The 20,576-nt window shown below is 35.3% G+C and overlaps 1 protein-coding gene across 2 annotated transcripts in view; it reads right to left on the reverse strand.

The window, feature by feature from the left end:
• The window catches only part of ESRP1 (epithelial splicing regulatory protein 1), a 60,778-nt gene that overhangs the window by 37,086 nt on the left and 3,116 nt on the right, over window positions 1-20,576 (reverse strand). For both annotated transcript variants that reach the window (XM_011384364.1, XM_011384361.1), the window contains exons 4-11: window positions 18,512-18,626; window positions 8,503-8,601; window positions 8,311-8,365; window positions 6,964-7,074; window positions 6,713-6,845; window positions 6,580-6,622; window positions 4,335-4,636; window positions 1,476-1,694 (exon numbers count right to left, since the gene is read on the reverse strand). In XM_011384364.1, the coding sequence (XP_011382666.1) occupies window positions 1,476-1,694; window positions 4,335-4,636; window positions 6,580-6,622; window positions 6,713-6,845; window positions 6,964-7,074; window positions 8,311-8,365; window positions 8,503-8,601; window positions 18,512-18,626 (1,077 nt within the window). The remainder of the gene's footprint in view (window positions 1-1,475; window positions 1,695-4,334; window positions 4,637-6,579; window positions 6,623-6,712; window positions 6,846-6,963; window positions 7,075-8,310; window positions 8,366-8,502; window positions 8,602-18,511; window positions 18,627-20,576) is intronic.

Below are 20,576 nucleotides of genomic sequence, written 5' to 3' on the forward strand. Positions count from 1 at the left end.
GGACATTTTATAGGGGATGAAAAGACACAACCACCTTATAAGACATTTTCCTTATTAACGGATTTTTAAAAAAGTCTCTAAGGGACTATTTAGTACAAATTATTACCATGCAAGTTACCATTAAGAGTTACCATACCATGGAAATTAGGGACACCAGGGAAACCCAGTCCAAGATGGAAACCTAACTAACATCTTTGAGGCAGCTAAGAGCTTGTTCATCATTTAAGAAGCATTTCTCTCAAGTGAGATCACAATAGGTCATGTGGGTCAATGATAGATAAATCTGTCTACTGTTTGTTAATTAAAGAGTAATAATAGCCCCTTGAGCATTAGAAATGGTGACTCAAAGAGAAACCAAATAAATCCCTGGCAATGCTAAACTGTGGGTAATTTTATTCAAAAAGACTCCCACCAGTGAGCATGTTGAGAGGGTACCTAGTCAGATAAAAAGTTATATAGCTTAATATTGATATAAGTTAGAATGAGCATGTGCTGGTGTGGAAAACCAAGCAGGGACTCAGGATGTTTTCTGATTGCTTGTACCTAGTGATATGCACTTTCTGGTGAAGACAGGATTATAGTTATGAATGTGACCAAATCTCCATGTGAAAAGAGAACGTGGAATACTAGCAGTTTAGGAAAACATTGGTATTTCCAATATAAACCTATATTCAACCCATCAGTCATCAGAAATCATTTCATTTTCAAAAATTAATACAACTTTGCTCTTAATAGTTTCAAATTTTTAATTAGAACAATTTGGCTTATAGGTTTTTAGAATTCAGTCATGCTTATATACCACGAAATACTGGTAAATTCCCCAGAAAATAATGGTTAATTTTATTTAACCAAAAGTCAAAGGACACCAAGCCAGGAACTGCTTTTAATATGCTCAGAATATATACCTGCACACTATAGAATTTGGTTAGATTTTGATAGAGGTTTCTATCAAACAATTCATTAATACATTTGAGTGCTTGTTCTGATCACATACTGTTCTAGGTGGTGCAGATACAAGTCCTTATTGAGTTTGTACTCTACTGAATGTAATTTGACATATATATATATATATATGAAATAAAATAAGCCATTTCTAAATAGTCTATAGACACAAAATTCTCTTGAATACAGACAAGCTCATTGATTTATATACTGTCTAGGACTGCTTTTACACTATGACAGCAGAGTTGCCTAGTTCAGTAGTTGCAACAGTAAAATGTTGTATTAGGCTGATAATGTACTGTGATGCTATTGATAATTTCATGGATACGTGTGATGACAGAATCAGAGTGAAATGTGAGTTACCATACCAACAATAGCATCTTTTCTGGAGTTCACCTAAAGACCTCCTGCATTTATAGTTGTTAAATCTTTCTTTCAAGACTCACTATCCCACTGATGAACATTTGTACTTTTTTATTGGAAGTCTTTGTTAAGAATAAGCAAATCAGTTTTCCAGTAAGCAACTTTCTTACCTGGTGATTCAATACCATGTGAACCCCATGAGTTCGAATATCTGTGGAAAACTCCCCCAGAAAGTCCAGGATGTCCTCAATTGTGGCTGCATAGGGAAGACCTCGAAGGCGTATACAGTCTCTAACATTTGTAGGGGGCACAAATTGTTGAGGTAGCACTGGAATAATGGGAGGTGTTGGAAGTGGAATGAGAGGGGCCGAGGAGAATCGATTCAGCACCTGTACTCAAAGCAAAACAAGTGATTTAGAGCCTTGCTACTCAAATGCAGTCCACAGACTAGCACTGGCATCACCAGGGAGCCGGTTAGAAATGCATAATCTCAGCTCTACCACAGACCTAGTAATTATAAATTTGCATTTTAACAAGATCCCTAGTGATTTATAAGCATATTAAAGTTTGAGAATCACTCATGGAGAAAGGGCTTCATGCTTTTCAGCTAGAAAAGCATGATACCCACTTTTGTCAAATGCATGCTGAGATATCTACCACATACGATGATACAATGTGTTTAGATTAAGGACTTATCTACTGCACAAATAAATCACTATCTGCCTTGGGACAAACATACTTAAACTCTGCCACTTTCACAAAAATCTAGAATTGCTAATTGTGGACTACCGTAGCAATGTATTTGATTTCATTTCACTAAGTACAATGTTCCCCTTAATACTGTCTTCACATTCAACCTTCAAACTAGAGGCATATAAAGAGATAAACCAAGAATCGAACCGCAGTTAAAACAATGACTCTGGATTATATCAAAATATAATGCCATATTTATAATAATGTACAAAGCAAAGCAAATCATAGAATGGCTGAATAAAGTAAAGTTAAAAAAAATCAATTAGTGATCATAAAAATAATCGCTTGGTTTCCATGTGAACTTTAGACACTGGAAAGACAGAGGATCTTGACTATATTTTAAATACACAGAATTTAGCTATCTTGAGAATGAGTGAGATCAGGAACATTTTGGAGAAAAAACTGCTCCCAGGTAAAACTCGTATTACAAATTTCTTGCCTACTTTTGTCTTAGAATAAGTCTGGTTCAGAACATGTGTATTAGTTGATATTACTAGGAGGTCTTCATGCAAACACCATGTGTGGCATTCCCAAGTTTTCTGAACAATTTATCATTGTAGCCTTTAGCATTCCATAAACGGAAAATATAGAACAACTGATGAACTCCCCAAAATTTGCCCTAATTTCTTCATTCATATCCTGTCCAGTTGCTATCTGAGTAAGAGATGACAAAAATCAAAGAATAAACATAGCCAAAGAATTTTATGACAAATAGCAAAATTAAAAAATTATACAAACAATCCAGACACAGCATAGATATTAGGAGAAAAACAAACAGAAAATAAATGTGGTTATAAACAAACTTGAGACAGGAAATGGTCTAGCAACTACAAGACCTGCCAAACAGGAGGTGAGCAAATAGTTACTTAATGAAATGATTATTAGTAATGAAAAGAAGCTAGTGTAGAGTCTATGACTACAACACTTATTAAATATATCAGTAGGGATGGGGGGCTAGAGAGGAAGCTCACTCACACTCAAAACCACCTTATGGTACAGTCAGAGAGGGGCAGCATACTCTACACCCAAACTGATCAATATTAAGTTGCTGAGGCACTGTGGTAGGGTAGTCCATTCTATGCCATGGTTTCCATAAAACTGTTCTTCCAACTAAAAATCTAAAATAAAAAAAATCTCATTTCCCCCTAAATTTAGGAAGGACGTATCATGCTTTGAAGCCTCAAGCATGTTTAGCAAATTTTAGAGATTCAGAATTTATGATAATTTTCAACAAGGTATAGAACTATTTAAATTATAAATATGTTCATAATTTGGGGCGTAAGAACACCAGTACATCAGAACACAGAACTTAGAATTTCAGGTATAAAATTATATTCTAGGTATAAAAATCAATTTGATATCCTAGCAGGTGAAGGGTTCTATTTAACGTTAAGCAATTATTTTAAGTCACAATATACAATGAGCTTTGCAGAAGCTATACAAAATCATTTCATGAACTCACAGAAATAATAGTAGAGTCAGTGTCCTAACTGCTTGCAAAAAAAGGCCCAAAGGAATCATTAAAACGATTATGTTCTATTATGGGGCCAAAGTAGAATAAGTTGAAAGAGCCCTGTGAAGCAGTCTACATGATCTCAGTTACCAAGGAAAAATTAACTGACTCTTTGGCTAAGTCAAGAAGAGAAACCAACAGGCTTGAGAACCTACAAGTAGTTTCTCGCCTAGAGTTTAGAGTGTTTTCAGGAACTGATAATCCTATTTGTGCCTCAAAAACAACTCTGAATTCTGAAAGTAACAGGACAAAAGGGCACTTTACGCTGTCAGCAATAGTTTGGAATTTGGCAAGACAGTAAAATTAAAAACCTTAAAAGCTCACACCCTTATATTCAGTTCTAAAGAAATCAATCAGAAATTGAGTTTTATAAGCATGTTTACCTAGAAATTCCTTATAATAGAAAAAAAACCAACCCAAATATACAATAATTTCTAAATAAATTATGTACCTCCTCCATGAGACATAATATTAACTTAAAGATGAAATTTTTTGGACATAAGTAAACTTTCAGGATATGGAGTTTCGAAACAGAATACAAAAGTGTATCTATAGCAGTATTTCAGTTATATGGAAACACATGGTAGTTTTTCTATGTGTACATAAGATAACAGTGCCTATCTTTTGCTTAAGAAATAAGAATTTTTCATGCACTTACATGTCTATATTTTACAAGTTTTACTTTAACAATGAAAAATGTAGGATTGTTTTCAGAAATAAATAGAAATAATGCAAAACCATCAACATGCTCTTAAAAACCAACCTGCTGAACTTCAGCTGCTGTGCTCCTGAAGAGTTCAATGTATCTTTTACCCAACAAGTCCTTATGCTTCCTCAATGCATTCTGTGCATACTCCTCACAAGCAAAGAGAACAAAAGCATCCCCTGTTGGCCTGCCGTCTGGGTAGGTAACGAAGAGGATGCCTTCCTTCCCCCCAGTGATGGGGCAATGCTGTCCAAAGAAGGCCACCACTTCATCAGCCGTGGCCGTGAATGGGAGCCCTCGCATGCGGACAATGACTTGATTTTCCTTGGAGAGAAATTGGGCTACCTCATTGGATGTACCTAGGGAACACAAATATCAGGAAGTATGGGGAGAAATGGTTAAGACACCAACTCTACCAAATTTAAAATGGGAAAAATTCTTGGCAATGTCTTGCATTCATAATTAAGACCCGCACCCCCAAATGAATTCATAATAACATCCCAGGAATCAGAATTCTCTTCTCACAGATTTGAAACTTTTCCCCTATCATTTTCATAAAACACCTCTCAATTAGGAAGGCAGCCCAGCAAGTAAAGCATGGACCAACCGCGATGTTCTCCTCATGGAGAGGCAATTAATCATCATGGTAGTTAAGGGCACAGGTCCTGGAGCTAGAATGCCTAGGTCCAGTCTTGACTTTACCATTTACTAGAGTATGACTATAGTAAAGTTTAACCTCTGGGCCTTAGTTGCCTCATCTGTAAAATAAGGGTAAAATAACCTACCTCAAATTATGAGACTAACTTAAGATTCAAACATACTCAAGTAGAGAAAATAGTATAATGAATATACTTGGCAGTTAGTCTCAACATTTATCAACATTCTGCCTATCACAAAGTATTTTTGTACAGTACTGCCATGTAGTACTCAAAAGTACGTCATTCAAGCTCATACATTACTAATATTTCCCCTTAATCATACCACTCGTACCATGAAATCCCAAGCATTAACTTTAACATTAATTAACTTTGCCATCTGCAATTTACATTGGTATTACATAAAACCTCAGGACCAAAGCAACTTCAAATATACCTTATCCCCAATCAATATGAAACATTGCTTTGGGAACATGATTATACTTGAAGCTCTGAATTTGAAAGCTTTGATTTACCTTGAGAAGTAAATGCCAGAACAGAATTATGCCAGCAAATTGTAGAAACAAGATGCTGTTACTGCAAGTTCTACTGATGAAAAGATTTTTAACAGGGCTATATAATGCAGGGATATAAGTGCTTTCTGTATTTAAGTCAAAGTCACCCTCATGTATTTTGGCGATAGGTGTCAAAAGCCTCTTAAAATGTCCCCTCACATTCTTTGATTGAGCTATCCTACTTTTAGACATTTATCTTAATGATTGGCACATACAGAGATACAAAAATATTCACCGCAACATACTTAAGAGCGAAGAGTTGGAAATAAGCTCTAACTGCCCAACAGGGATGTTTAATACAAATCTATAGTACATATGATATTGCATAGCAATTAACATTTAGGAAAATTGAGTAAATAGGAAGATATTCAAATATACTAAAAGGAGAAAGGAAGTTATAAAGCAACATGAACAGAAATTTACAAAGTAGTCACATGTATAGAAGAAATCTGTTGGACAAACCATAGTTAACGTTTTTTTATGCAGCGGTTTTTAGGTTTTTGTTTGTTTTTTATTTATTTTTTAACATTTTATTTTATTTTATTTTTTTTCCTCTTTTTCCCCTTCCCCCTTATTTTTAGGTTCTAAAGTTATGAATCACTTAAGAATTAGATAAAAACTATCTTGTTTCTGATTCTTTCTGACCATGTTACTGCGAACGCTACTTATCTTAAAATACTAGAAGCCAGAAGCTACTGTTTCTAGTCAGGGATGAATTCAGGAAGTTTAGAGAAAAACCAGAAGCAGAGATGCAACAATTCCAGGTATTCTGATATGGATGTTTCGAAGTAGTTTTCAGAATAATTTCTTTCGAGAACTACTCTTTCGCTCTGTACACGACTTTGTATGACCCCTTCACCTTTGTATTGTAGTATTTTAAACGGCTATTTAACTACAGTTGGTTGACTCAGCATTAGGACAAGTGTTATGCATTACATTTACTGATACTATTGGACATTTCTTTCTATTAAAAAATGTCAATTCCTATGCTTCATTGGGAAATAAAAACCATTAATTACCCTATTTATTTACCCTTGGTATACAAGTAAAATTTTAGTCTTACTATAGGCACATTTTACAAAAGGCACTCACCACCAGCAATTTTAAGAAAATCTTCACCTGTTGCTTTGTAAACCTAAGAAAAGAAAGGGAAATTAAATATAGTTTCTGAGCTTTCTAATATTCACACTCAAAATTTCGAGGGTTTCAGGTGGTGAGGACGTACCTCAATGTACCGGGTTCCCATGTGATGTTTGTGCCTCTGTAGTGCTAGATCTCTGTGCTCCTCACTTACAAACCTAACCAGAGCTTCTCCATTCCTTCGACCCTGGGCATTCAGACAAAGTGCTGCACCTCCCCTTTGAAAAAGACAAAAGAGATAGCAGAAGTGAAAAAAAAATAAGTCAGGAAAAAATTATAGGAAACCCGTTATCCTTTTGAGATTGTAAAGTAAAACAGAGATTACAGAAAACCAACTTGGCAATATTGAGTCCTTTGAAGAATCTTGCAATATCTTGATCCGAAGACTGCCATGGCAAACCTCGTGCCCTGACTACCGTGTTGTCATCAATAAGTTCCATCTTGCTGCTGTGGATCAAGCAAAATTTCAGGTTACATTATTTAATGCCATTAAGTCTTGACCTATTACCCCCGGTAAAGCAATTTGCCAGTTTACACATGAGGTATTTATTTGGAGTTCAGAAAGATTTGTAACACTGCCTGATTTACTCTGTAACCTCAAAAAATATCTGGGCACAGTTCAAAGTTTTCTTTAGGTGGTTCACTGCAGAAAGACAACTGGATATGCAGATCCAACACAGCTAGCTCATCTAGCAATCTATCAGCGGAATTGCTGCTTGTTTGCCATCAACTCATAGGAAGCAGAGGTCTCTCAATACCCTGATGGCCTATAAGTTCCTAGAGCAAGAAAGGATAGGTTTAAATTCATTCTCAGAACTGGCCAGTACTGGTTTGGCCAGCGGGGTTTGACGGCAAAATTTAAGGTCTGCATAAAGCTGGCAATTAATCCACATCAAGAATAAGTGCACACGGTCACAAGTCTGCCATTAAAATATCTCCTCTATCAAACAGGGGAGCCCTCAGAGTGCTTGTGGAAATGCTTGTGGAAAAGCCCTCAAGAGTGTCCACACCTTGATGAGTCATCTGCAAATCACCTATGATCTATTTTGACACCTTTTGATGTTCTAATTTCTCCCATATTCATATTTTCAGTACTCCTAGGACATTTTCCTCATGAGTCACTTTCTCCACAACTATATAGACCTCAATTTAAATTTGTGGGCAAAGATGTCAGAAGTTTCTGTTCATGTCAAGCATCTGGCAACTTCAGGTAATTCAATATTGTGATTTACAAACTTAAAAAGGTCTACCTGTGATCACAAACAGAGATACCACCATTTCATACTTGTCTCCAGTTATTTCCTTTGCTTTAAAGTATAAGCTGATAGAACATACTTAAAATTATCTCAGTAAAGATCTTGTGAACTGTTATTAAAGCCTATGATTTTTCCTTTGGAAGTTTTCCAGTGAGAGGAGGTTAAAAGAGGTTAAAATAAGAATCATAGACACAAACATATGATTTACCTAAGGCCATAGTGACTAATAAAGATGCAAATATTTCATTAAATGTTAATCTCAACATCCAAGCATACTTTAAGATATAAACTTCTAAGTGACCTAATATTAAAAAATGGATAGCCAAAAGGTTTAGTAAAGTGACTAAAATATAAGGTAAGGTAAAACATCACAATATGAATAAAGACAAATCAAAAGGCTCGAATGGAATAGCACTCAAGTACTCACCAAGTGCCACTTTCAAATTTGTAATTTACTCTCTCTGGATCTGAAAACCTGTGATCTAAAAAATAAGAACATACAAGTCATCATTTTAGCTATTAGAGAGACAAACGTATGGAAGGAAATTCAAAAGCCTAGGTGAGGGAAAAAGGGTAGGATCAAATTCTAGGTCTGCATTGCTACAACAGTGATACTTACTATAAGGCTCTGAAATCATTGCTAAAATTATATTCCCCAGATCTTCAATTTGAGAGGCTCCGTACCGGGAGACTGAACTATTCTTCTCAAAATTTAAATCTGGGAGATTAAGTCAAGGAAACATTTTGGGGAGGTAAAATGAGGTTGCTTCTAACCCCAAATTAAACTCACACAGAGCTTTGAAGCCAAGCAAATTAAAATTAAAATGCATCTAACCTGACAATTCTTTGAAATCTCAGAATGGCTGCTTCTCATCAGTCTGGACATCACCCACACTCCCTGAAGTTTCCAACTGCTCTCAGGTAAAATGGCCACATCGATCCTGTCGTGAAGTACTAGCAGTAATATTTCTGCTTACTGAGTAGTAGCAAATGCATTAATACTGACTTGTTTATTTTCAAACCAGGAAGTAAGTATACAACGAAGTTAATAGAATCCTTCATCCTATATATCATTACAGCACACACAAGGCAAAGATCATGCCTCATAACACAGCCATCTTAAAGGGCAGTAAATGCTTGTCCTTAGAGAGTAAATTTGTAAGAAACAATTCAAGCACTCAGAGCCAACAGTGGCCACGGTAGATCTTGATCAAGTGAATACACTGTTTGGGTAAGCCAGAAAGCATGGCTTTTAAGAAATGCATGTGTGGCTCAAATTGGGTTTGAGGGTGAAACCCAGAAGATATTTCCATCAAGCTTTATAAATTTGCAATCTCTCTAAAATAAGCATGTATCTTTGTTACCTTAAGAAACTAACCCTCACTGAAGTGTTTAATTTCTTTAAGTTTCAATGCTATAGTCACACTTATTACATATAAATTTATATCAATAATGCATATAACAGATAATACTATGAGACTCTCATCTTTTCTCAAGTTTAAAGTGAAAACAGAGACCAACAGTACTTGAAAAGATGCTAAATATTGCTCATCATCAGAGAAATGGAAATTAAAACCACAATGAGATATCATCTCACATCTGTCAGAATGGCTATTATCATCAAAAAGATAACAAGTATTGGCGAGGTTGTGAAGAAAAGGGAATATAAACTGGTGAAGCCACTATGTAAAATGGTGTTGACAATTATCAAAAAAAAATTAAGAATAGAACTATCATATAACCCATTTATTCAACTTCTGGGTATCTATTTGAAGGATACAAAAACGCTAATTTGAAAAGACACATACATCCCTATGTTCATTGCAGCAATGCTATTAATAGTCAAGATATGGAAGCAACTTTGTTGTCCACTGATAGATGAATGATAAAGATGTAGTACATATATACAGTGGACTACTACCCAGCTACAGCAAAGAAGTAAATCTTGCCATTTGTGGACCTTGATGGTCCTGTGCTAAGTGAAATAAGTCAAAAACAAATACCCTATGATTTCACCCATGTGGAATCTAAAACATAAACAAACTCATACAGACAACAACAGACTGGTGGTTACCAGAGGGGGCTGGAGGAGAGTGTGAAAGGGGTAAAGAGGGTCAATTGTATGGTGATGGATGGTAACTAGACTTACAGTGTTGAACACTATGTAGGATATACAAACAATGAATTATAATATTGTAAGCTGAAACAAATAAATATAGTCTTGTATACAATTATACCACAATTTTAAAAACTAATTTAAAAAGTAAAATGAAGACAGCCATCTGGGTGGTGATTATTAGAATGTTTGTCTTATTTTATAATTTCCTGACTGATATTTTATAAGGACAAAAACCAAAAACATGTTAAGAAAAAGTCTGTAGGTACTATTTTTACCACAGATGAAAAGGATATATACAATGTTAAAACAACTCAGAGAGCTCCCTCCCACCAAGAATTACAGCCAATCATCTGAAGACTCAATTAAATGAGTAATATCCTTTTCCATTCTCAATCAAAAGCTCTTTCCTTGCATCCCCTAGCCTTCTCCTTCCTTCCTCTGGTAGAGACCTTGTATTGCTTTCCCAAAATGCTAGACCAAATCACTTGTGTTGTCCCTCACCAGTTACATGTCTCTTCAGTTAAATATACCACATGTAGAAATGCAGCCATATGGCTCTTGGTAAACTACTTAATACTTAACTCCACTGAATTTCAGCTTATCTGTAAAGCCTAAACTGTGATTATCTTTACAGTCCTTGTTTTTTTTTTTTTTTTGGCGGGGCGGTGCGGGGGGGGGGGGGGGGGTGGTGGGCGGGGAGTAAAGATTAAATGAAATAAAGCAAGTCCAGGGCACAACAGCAGGCACTTAATAAGTGATATCCTTCCCCTTCCTAGAATCTTCAGGTGACCAACTTTTATAACCTAAAATAATCACAATTTGAAGGTCACATTTATGACTAAAAAATCTGATGCCTATTTGTATACTATTAGATAATCACGCTAAAATGGTAGATGAGTTCTACCATTACACACACACACAAACACACACACACACACAGAGGCAATCCTGCCCTTCACATCATCTAGTGATGAAATAAATGTGCTGCCCACTAAGGGATTAGAAAATCAATCCTAGGAGATATTCAAGCAACAGAGCAATGACCACCTATTGGGGTCATTAAAATGGTCATCTGTGAAAGGCTGTACTATTACATATTTATTAATTCAGTGCCACTTTCAAAGAATATGATGACGAGACAGAAAATCAGAGCCGCAGGATGCCCTAAATTTTCTGGGGGTGAGGTGGGGACATTACAGAGCCCTACAGAGCTAAGAAAGATTAGCTGTGACCAGCCACAGTTTATCATGCAAACTCTTGCCATGGAATAACTGTCTATAGCTCTACAATTCTAGTAATAATTTCAGCCTTGTCAGGAGTAAAGAGAATGGAATAAACAGAAAAGTATCCAAGAAATGGAAACCAATTCCATTGCATAAGCCAGAGTTTCTCAATCTTGGCACTATTGGCATGTAAGGCAGATAATTCTTTGTTGGGAGGGGCAGTTGCCTGTGCATTATACAATTTTTAGTAGCCTGCTGGCTTCTATCCACACACAGTAATGACTAAAAATGTCTCTGGACATTGCCAAATGTCCCCCAGATGGGCAAAAACCATCCCAGGTTAAGAATCACTGGTGTAAGCTAACAGTTCCCTATAGCTCTAACTTTACCCCTTACTATCTATCACATTGTCAGAAAAAGCTCTTTCATTGAGACCATTATTGGACAAAGATTTTGAAGAAAACTGGCCAAATACTGTCTATCTCCCCCTATTTTCACAATATCTCTGCCAATAGTAAAATCAAACAGATAAAAAATCTAGAACTTAGAGAAATACAGTAACTCACCCAGTCTCCCTCCTGGTAAGTAATGTAACTGAAATTATAATACAGCTCTGATTTGACTGTGTGTACACAATTCCCTGCACCAAGAAGCTTTGCCTAATTTGTTTTGTTTTGAGCAATACTTTATGAGAAGCTTTCTAAATGGATATTTAAGATCCAAGTGAAAGAGATAGATCAAAAGTAAGAATGAACAGTATCCTGTCTGTACAGACAGAGATTTGTAGCTAAAGAATTATTTTAAATAATTCTTTTAAATTAAGAATATGTTCTAGATATTTGGCTAACTTGGTTCTGCGTAACACGCCCCAACATGTTTCTCTTCAGGTCATTACACATCAAGAGAATCAGCAGTTCTAAGCTCTTAACAACTTTTAAAAGTCACCCAACCTCCTGCACACCCAAACCACTCCCTTACAGATACACACACACACACACACACACACACACACACACACACACACACTTACACAAACCAATCTACCCTCTCCTTGGAAAGTTTGTTCGATTTATAATCCTTACCAGAATTTAACATGAATAATAAATGAAAGGGAGTGAGAAAAAAATTTCAGTACCAATTCTTTCCCTATCGATTTATAATTATATATTGAATTACCTCCTGCATGTCTGATCTTGAGGGAAGGAAAAATGAGTCCGTGCCTCCTGATTTATGGCTCGCCATATGCAACTTACTCATCCTACCCTTGAGGCAGGCACAACAGCACTAACAGGCTCAGCCAGCTTCACAAATGAGAAGTGCCATGAGGAAACACAGGGTGAAGCCAAACATGGTGGGAACAAAACTAACATTTCAGGCCACGAGTGAGCAAACTGCTGCATTTATACAGAGTTTTGAGAAGTCCAGAGATGCCTATATTTGAATAAGAGGAGTATTTTTTTTAGTGTCATCTTTAGTGAAACAGATTTCAGGATCTAACCCTCGCTTTTACTAGGTGAAGGTGGGATTCAAAGAGAAATTTCACAAAGTTCAGCAGTGGTAGCTCATCTACTCAAAAACGTTACCTTGCCCCGCTGCTGGAAAATGGACACATTTGATGTCTGAATGCTCAACTTTCACCTGTAAATAACATGTTTTTGAAAAAATTTTTCAGTTTATAACTAAAAGAATCACACATATAAGTAATAAATACACTGTGGAATGATTATGTTTAAACTATATAATTTAAATAATATATTATAATTGCATCCCAATTCAAAATCCCAACTCAAAGTCATTTTTCCCTGCCATAGACCTCTCAGAAGTTTGTTTCTTCCCCTTCTGCTATTTACTTGTATTTAGAGTATAATACCACTGCCTATATTCTCAGACATATTATAATACCTATGCTAATAAACAAAGGAATAGCAAACAAAACATGGCAAGAGAAGAGTTGAAAGTACTGTTCCAACTAAGAACTAAATTTCCTACAATTATATAAAGGAGGGAAGGGGAAAAGTGACAGCTTACCCTTAAATGAGTGGCATGATTTAAAAAATAGATTCTATAAATATAATCCGCTATATTTTAAAGTGAGCTCTGAAAGAAGCAAATCAAGAATGTTCATGTAAAATAATATATTGAGCTAAGGCAACAAAATTTTTTTCATAACAATAATAAATGCAGGGAAAATAATCTAAAACCACAGCTTTAACTCTGTTACTCAGAAGCTTTACTCTTTCCAAAAGGTATGAGATCCACTCTAACAAATATTTCTTCAGGAGATATTATTGTAATGAAGCACCACATAAAACAATGTCTAACAAAACTGTCAAGTCAATTACACCCTAGAAGAAATAAGATGGAAGTAAGGGCTAATGCAACCAAAGAAATGAAAATTTTACTTTAGAAATACACATTTATCTGGGATAAATTAGGGAAAGGAGACTCCATGACAATAAAACAAGTCTTCTAAAGCTTTCTAAAACAAGAAAGTTATCCTGGAATTCCCAACTAACTTTTTAAAAGTAAATTACTTTATCACGAAAATAAACACCATGAAATTAACACATCTCTGAGTTCTGGCCAAAAATATGTTGTATTTCTAGTCACTTAACTTATTACAGACCACAAACCAGAGCATTTGCCGATTTGGCTCACATCATGTTGATGTAATGCCAAAGATAATTCCCCTCTCCCCCTAGCTAACAAAGTCAACTGCTAACCCAGCTTAACTGTACACTTGGTAATATTTAAAATCCCTTTCATACGCAGAAAGGTACCAAGAGTATTCACCACTTCCTTCCACTTTTTAAGCAGGGCAATGAAGCTCTGCGTGATTTCAAAGGCACCATTCAAGTAATCAGAACGAGCACATAAGAGCAGAATGAACCACAGTCACACACAATATTTTACAAATGAAAAAGTGAGGTTAACCTTGAAGTTTACCTGTATCAACACGTAGCTGATGCTTTAAAATGTCTATATCCAGTATCACATACAGTTTTAAAAAGTTGTAAGTGTAAAAGTTTAAATAGTCTTAAATCAATAAGGAAGCTCTTTTCAAAGTCCTTGGCAACTGTTTTTCTTCATCTGAGACAACCAACAACCTGGTGAGATTTGAAGGATCACGGCCAACTTTGGAAAGCGTGTGGCAAGCCAGGCACTGGATAAGTGGTTGCATATACTGTGTCATTACTCCTTACAGTAGTCATGCCCATTTTAAGATGGGAAAACTGAGGTTGAGAGATACAGCCCCAATAAGTCTGATTATGGAGCTCATGCTGTTAACAACTCTGCTATATATGAATGTGTGTGTGTGTGTGTGTGTGTGTGTGTGTGTGTGTGTGTATACAGGCCAATGTCACTGTTAGTAGCACATACACACAAATACACATACACACACCTCTAACTCTTGGATGGCAGGCAAGAGTAATTTAGTGATATTTTTTTTTAATCTGATAATGGAAAGCTGCACGAGTAAAATGGCATTTGCTAACATCCAACAGCACATACAGATGCAATACCCTACGACTGGATAGAAATTTTACAAAATTGACTTCCCTTTCCTATTATAAGGAAGATAAATAATCTATTTAAATGGCCAACCCCACCCTCAAATGATCTTTATGCATTCTAGATTACCCCCTATTTAATAAGCAGGATTTTACATTGGACTCAGGATGAAATGCTGGTGCTTCTAACTAACTTAAAACAAAACCTGTAAGCCTCAGTTTCCCCAGCTATAAAAAGGAGGTGATACAGTCTCCACTGGGCTGTTGTGAGGCTATTGATGGGATATGTAGTAAGCACTCAATTGATAATTCTCTTCTTTCACATGCTCTCCTTATAATATCATACTTTATTAAAAATAAGTTCTTAGTAAAGGCTTGGCTGAGTGAACAGTAGAGGTCTTGATTAATGAGAATATATCAGCTCATGAATAACAAAGCTTACAAAAAACAGGTCAAGAAACCAGGAGGAAGTAATACCATTCAAAGTGACGGGGGTAAAATAGGGTTGCTCTTTTTAAAAAATGGGTAACTCATTTATACAAATAGTCCCATAATCAAAATATTCTTTTGGCAGGAGACAACTAGTGTTAATTTCCACAGTGGATCTAAAATAAATTCTTCCTCAAAACAAACCAAAAAATCAGAAAGGCACTAATCCCTATCATCACATTCTCACCACCTTATCTCCTGATTAAGTAAAAAGCTTACAAAATGCCATCCACAGTTCACCTGTTAAATGAGGTCGTCTCTCCAGCTGGGACTACATAATTCAAAAAGCAGGCTAACACAACTGCCACTAGAATAACTCAAAGAGGCCCAACGCTAATACCAGAAGTGGTTTTAGAACCAACACATGACAAAAGAGGGAAGTGCTAAAATAAGGACCAGAACTGCATTCAAGAAATTCTTGAAACCCTTTCTTTTATCAAAGTGGTTATACTTTTTTGTTTACGTAACACCTGATGGTTTACAAAGCTTTCATTTGAGAATACCTGAGATAAAAGTGAGGCTTAGACAAGGCAAGTGACTTTACCAGGAAAGCAAAGCTGCATATTCTCTTACTCTCTGCCTCCCCTGCTGGTTTCCTTGGTGGAACAGGTAATGCCTCAGGAGCAAATTGGCAAAACCACCGAGGATGTGTTTCCAAATTTAGTGCCAATTCCACATTAGAAAGGAAATTTTCACAGGTCTGAAAGAAAGGACTTTGTAGAAATCATTTGCAGATAAAGACAAGTTGATAGTCATATTTGGTATAATTGCTTTCGACCTGAAGAATTGGTTTAGTAGCCTAGTCAGGAAGATAATTCCCTCTGAATAAGAGTCATAAAATAATTGATTACAGTAGCAAAGTAAAACCACTGCTAGGAAAACTTAATAAAATTCTTACCTGCTATGTGTGTGGGTGTGGGGGGGGGGGGAACCATGCAAATAAAACATTAATAAAAACATTTAAGATTAAAATCCACTTTTTGGTTGGCAATAAAGCTATAAATCTAAGACTCTTCCAATATAAGCAAAAGAAACTAGGTTATAATTAAGCTATTTTTTTAGAAATGTAAAATTCCCTAGTTTTTCAAGAATGCACTACTTAATGGCCATGAGATCCTAAAATTTCAGGTGTGATGTGCCTGAAATGGAGCCCGACTTAGCTTTATTCACAATTCATCTGTCTACTACAGTCACATATTTCTGACTGTCAACTCTATGGCATTTAAAAATCACCACCAACAAAGAGTTACAGAACTAGGATTAAAAGGAATAACAGAAAAAATAATCAGCGTAGCATCTTACCCATTGACCTAATCAGATGACACACTTTTTAAGAAGTTCTACTATACACTGGTGTGTAGATACTACAGACAGCGCAGAACAAGTAAAAAGCTCAGACTATCATGCTGAAAATGTTTAATAATAACCCTAAATCTTATACATGTAAAACTCTTAGGAAGAAACCAGAGAGAAAAGAATGGATAAACTTTTAACAAGTTTTCCCTCAACTGTCAACTCATTGAGAAAACCAAAATATCTAAATATAAGAACTTCTTTATAGTTATGGAAATTTTTACTAGTATCTGACCTATCATCACCAGGGATTTTCTTTGCTAAAAGAGAAAAATGAATAGTCAGAGATAAACAATTGTTAATACACTGCCTTTCCTGTTCAAATTGTCTTTTTCTAAATTAAGATAACTTATTGGAGTTTCCCTCCACTATCTACCAATTTTTTAGAATTTTTGGTTCTCCATGTTGGACCAGTGAATAAAATGGTTTAGCATTTGCTATGGACTGAATTGTGTCCCTCCCAAAAATTCTATGTTGAAGCTCAAACCCCCAATGTGACTATACCTGGAATATAGTATTTAGGAGGCAGTTAAGATTAACTGAGGTCATAAGGAAGGGGCCTTAATCTGTTAGGCCAATGGCCTTATAGAGGAAGACATTTCCCACACCTGTCTCACACCTCTACCCCTCCATGTGAGACACAGCAAGGAGGTAGCTATCTGAAAGCCAAGAATAGGCCTCACCAGAAACTAACTGTGCTGGCATCCTGATCTTGAACTTCCCAGGTTGCTGAACTATGAGAAAATAGATTCCTGTTGTTTGTCATCCAGTCTATAGTATTTGTTATGGCAGCCTGAACTAACTAATACAGCATTCAAACCAATAAAGCAAAGAGTAAGAATTTGTCTGCTGTCCCACCCTTCTAATGAAATTCTTATAAGAATTCCCTCAAAATGTGCTTATTCCACCCTGGAGCTAAACCAGTAACTAACCAATAGCTAAAGCAGCTAAAACAAATTCCAGCAAACTGCTTCAAGTAAGAACATAAGTAAAATGGGTTTGAACTGCTTACAAGTGTTTAGGAAAAAATGTGCAAAACAGCCTTTTTCAATCAAGACAAGAAATTGTGAAATACAACAAAAACTAGGCTTTTACTCCAGACAAAGAATGAGAAAGTTTAAGAATAAACATCTATAACCCACAAGTTCCTGAAAGCAACTTAACTCTGACTTTATGACAACTCTCACAGTGACTTTGGGTGTATCATCTCCTTTATATTACTCAGTATTCCATCTGATATGTTAGTACATGACTGCTTACTAATTAGTACTTTAAAGACTTACTGGATGAATGATAGGTCATTCAAGACTACAAGACTTGTAATTATTAAATTCATTTTTATATATATAATACATTAGATATACTATCTTGATAATGAAAGAATTGTGGGTAAAATCCCAACCTAATTTTATCATTTCAAAAGATGGATTATCATCACCACAATCTTATATTTGACAATTCCAGGGAAAGTTAAAAGGAGTGCCAAAGAGTAGCTGTTTGTACAGACATATATCCACTACTTTAAAAAATTCTTATCCATTCAAAAAAAGCCAAAATAAACCCAAAAGCAAGATAATCAAGAACAAGTGGCCTTGGAATCTGCATCAAAGAAAGTAGTCTTCACATTCTTCAATACAACCTCCAAAAAACCCAAACCACTCCTGTAATCTGATATTGAATGCTATTCTAGATGTGTTCAACTCACATAGATCCATCTAACTAAATCAGTATTCAAACTCAGCACATTTTAACTACTTTGAAAGATGCCTATAATTGTGCTATTAGTTCTTCATAGCACAGTAGACAAATTTTGCACAGGCCAATTTCATCCATATACTGACAAAGTTAAAAATGTTTTAATGTTTCGTGAACTGGCATTTTTTTGTGGAGCTTCCTTTTGAAATGATTCTTGGGTAATCACTTAAAGGATACACTCCGTCATTGCTGCAACATTCAGTTTATCAATATCAGGTGAGCCAGGACAACACTTCTTGAATTCTTTTCGAAGATCAAAAAAGGAATAGAAGCATTCAGGCAATAATACATTCTGAGGAAGGACAAGGTAAACACTGTTAACTAGATGAATTTAGTTCAATGTTTTCCTAATAATTAGGAACCTAAGAATTAAATGTCCGTATATTTTACCACAATTAAAAAATGTTTTTAAAAAATAGAATGTATGAGTGATTGTTATAATATTACATCCTATATATATGGCTCATGGGAAAAAAAATCATCTTATTTTAAGGCAACGAATTATGTTTGTGCTCCCTTATGTATTATAGTCAAAACACTTCTGAAGCTATGATACATCTGGGCTGTTGTAGTTTATATTTTCTGTTTGATAAAACTACACTTTTTCTAGCCATAATCATTTTAGACCATCTGCATTTTCAGGCAGCAATATTAGCCCTCTCAATTCTTACACAGAGGCATATGTTTACAATGTATACCTAGACATACAATTCAGTTATAGAATGTAGTAGTTTTAAATACTGGGTTCTAATAATGCATACTGATTAAGATAGTGAATTCCTGATTATCTGAAAAGGATTAGTTTTGTGACAAATTATAGTCCTGACCAACATTAGTTTTCCTGACCATTATTCTGGCTATACTTCAGAACTCAAATTAGACTTAAAAAAAAAAGATAACACAAATCTCAAAGGCCAAGGAGAAATGATTATCTGCTATTCTTAGCTACTAGCACCACTCTTAGGATTATTAAACAGAGCTCAACTGCTTGGGCAAATATTACACTATTGTTTCATTTTTTTCCCCTGGGGGCGGGGAATCCTTATTGAACAACTTTCAAATCTTTTTGTAAACTGAATTTAGATTTTTCTTAAAACTTCAAAATAGTTTGTGTTCACTTACTGGAAAATTCTACCCATTTCTACATTAGAAAGTCAAGGAAATAATTTAATACTTATAATCCCTAACATCTATGCAATAATGTATCTAAATTTTCTCTATCGGATTATTAGATGTGACTTGCTCCTGCTATATTTGAAATAGGTATCACTGTATCATGGCCAAGGTTTTCAAAATAGTTACCAAGACAATCATGAATCCTCATGATTATCTACAAAAATGCTGATTTAAAAGCTATTTCTAATGACAATAACCCATATATTCAACAATAAGATCGGCTTATTTATATCCATTAAAAATACCAAGTATTTTATTTAGTGTTTACAGAAGATGTTGATGTTATATTAAATTATAAAGTAGGCTAAAAAGATTTTTTTCTACAAAAATCGAAAAGACTATATCCAGGTATGTTCATATTAGAGAAAAACACTTTAATATGTTGTTTTCTGAGTGGCAGGATTATTTTCTTCCATGTTTTATCATTTTCTCTAATTTGCCTTAATGAACAGAATGACTTTCATTATGTTACTAAATTGTTTTAGTTTTCTTTATCAAAATTTGAATAGAAGTGACTCAGTCTCAATTTTTCTCTGGAGGTTTTCCCATTTCCAAAGCAGCCCATCTAAAATAACAAAAGCATCTGTTTTCCTCCAGCCCACCAGGGAAAAGATTAAGTTTTATCCCTCCTCATATGAGGGGAAAAAAATCCTCACTTATTTCTATTTCTGGATCAAGGATATACCAGTTGGTCTAGCATTTAATTAATGAAAAATACTCCCCCTTTTAATCAAATAATTACTAAGTTTGCTATAAAGAGAGTGATTTTCTCAGCCCTCAAGATATAGAAACTTGAGTTTCTTCTTCAAACTTTTAAAATTACAATTATACATTTAACTTCTTCATTTTCCCTACTGAAGTAAAAAAAGAAGATGATCTGCACTGACTACTCACTTGTGATTATCAATTGCCAGTCTAAAACTTTCATTGCAAGGCTTGCCTCATATAGTTTCCCTAAATACATTTTACTTCCATCTTTCAAGTTCAGTACCTGCCTATCACAATAAAAACTTAGAGCTCAAACTAATTAAGTTGATCAGATGAACTATATTAGCAATGATTGGCT

This window comes from Pteropus vampyrus, unplaced genomic scaffold, assembly GCF_000151845.1.
Source record: "Pteropus vampyrus isolate Shadow unplaced genomic scaffold, Pvam_2.0 Scaffold572, whole genome shotgun sequence".
In the NCBI taxonomy this organism is placed as follows: Eukaryota; Metazoa; Chordata; class Mammalia; order Chiroptera; family Pteropodidae; genus Pteropus; species Pteropus vampyrus.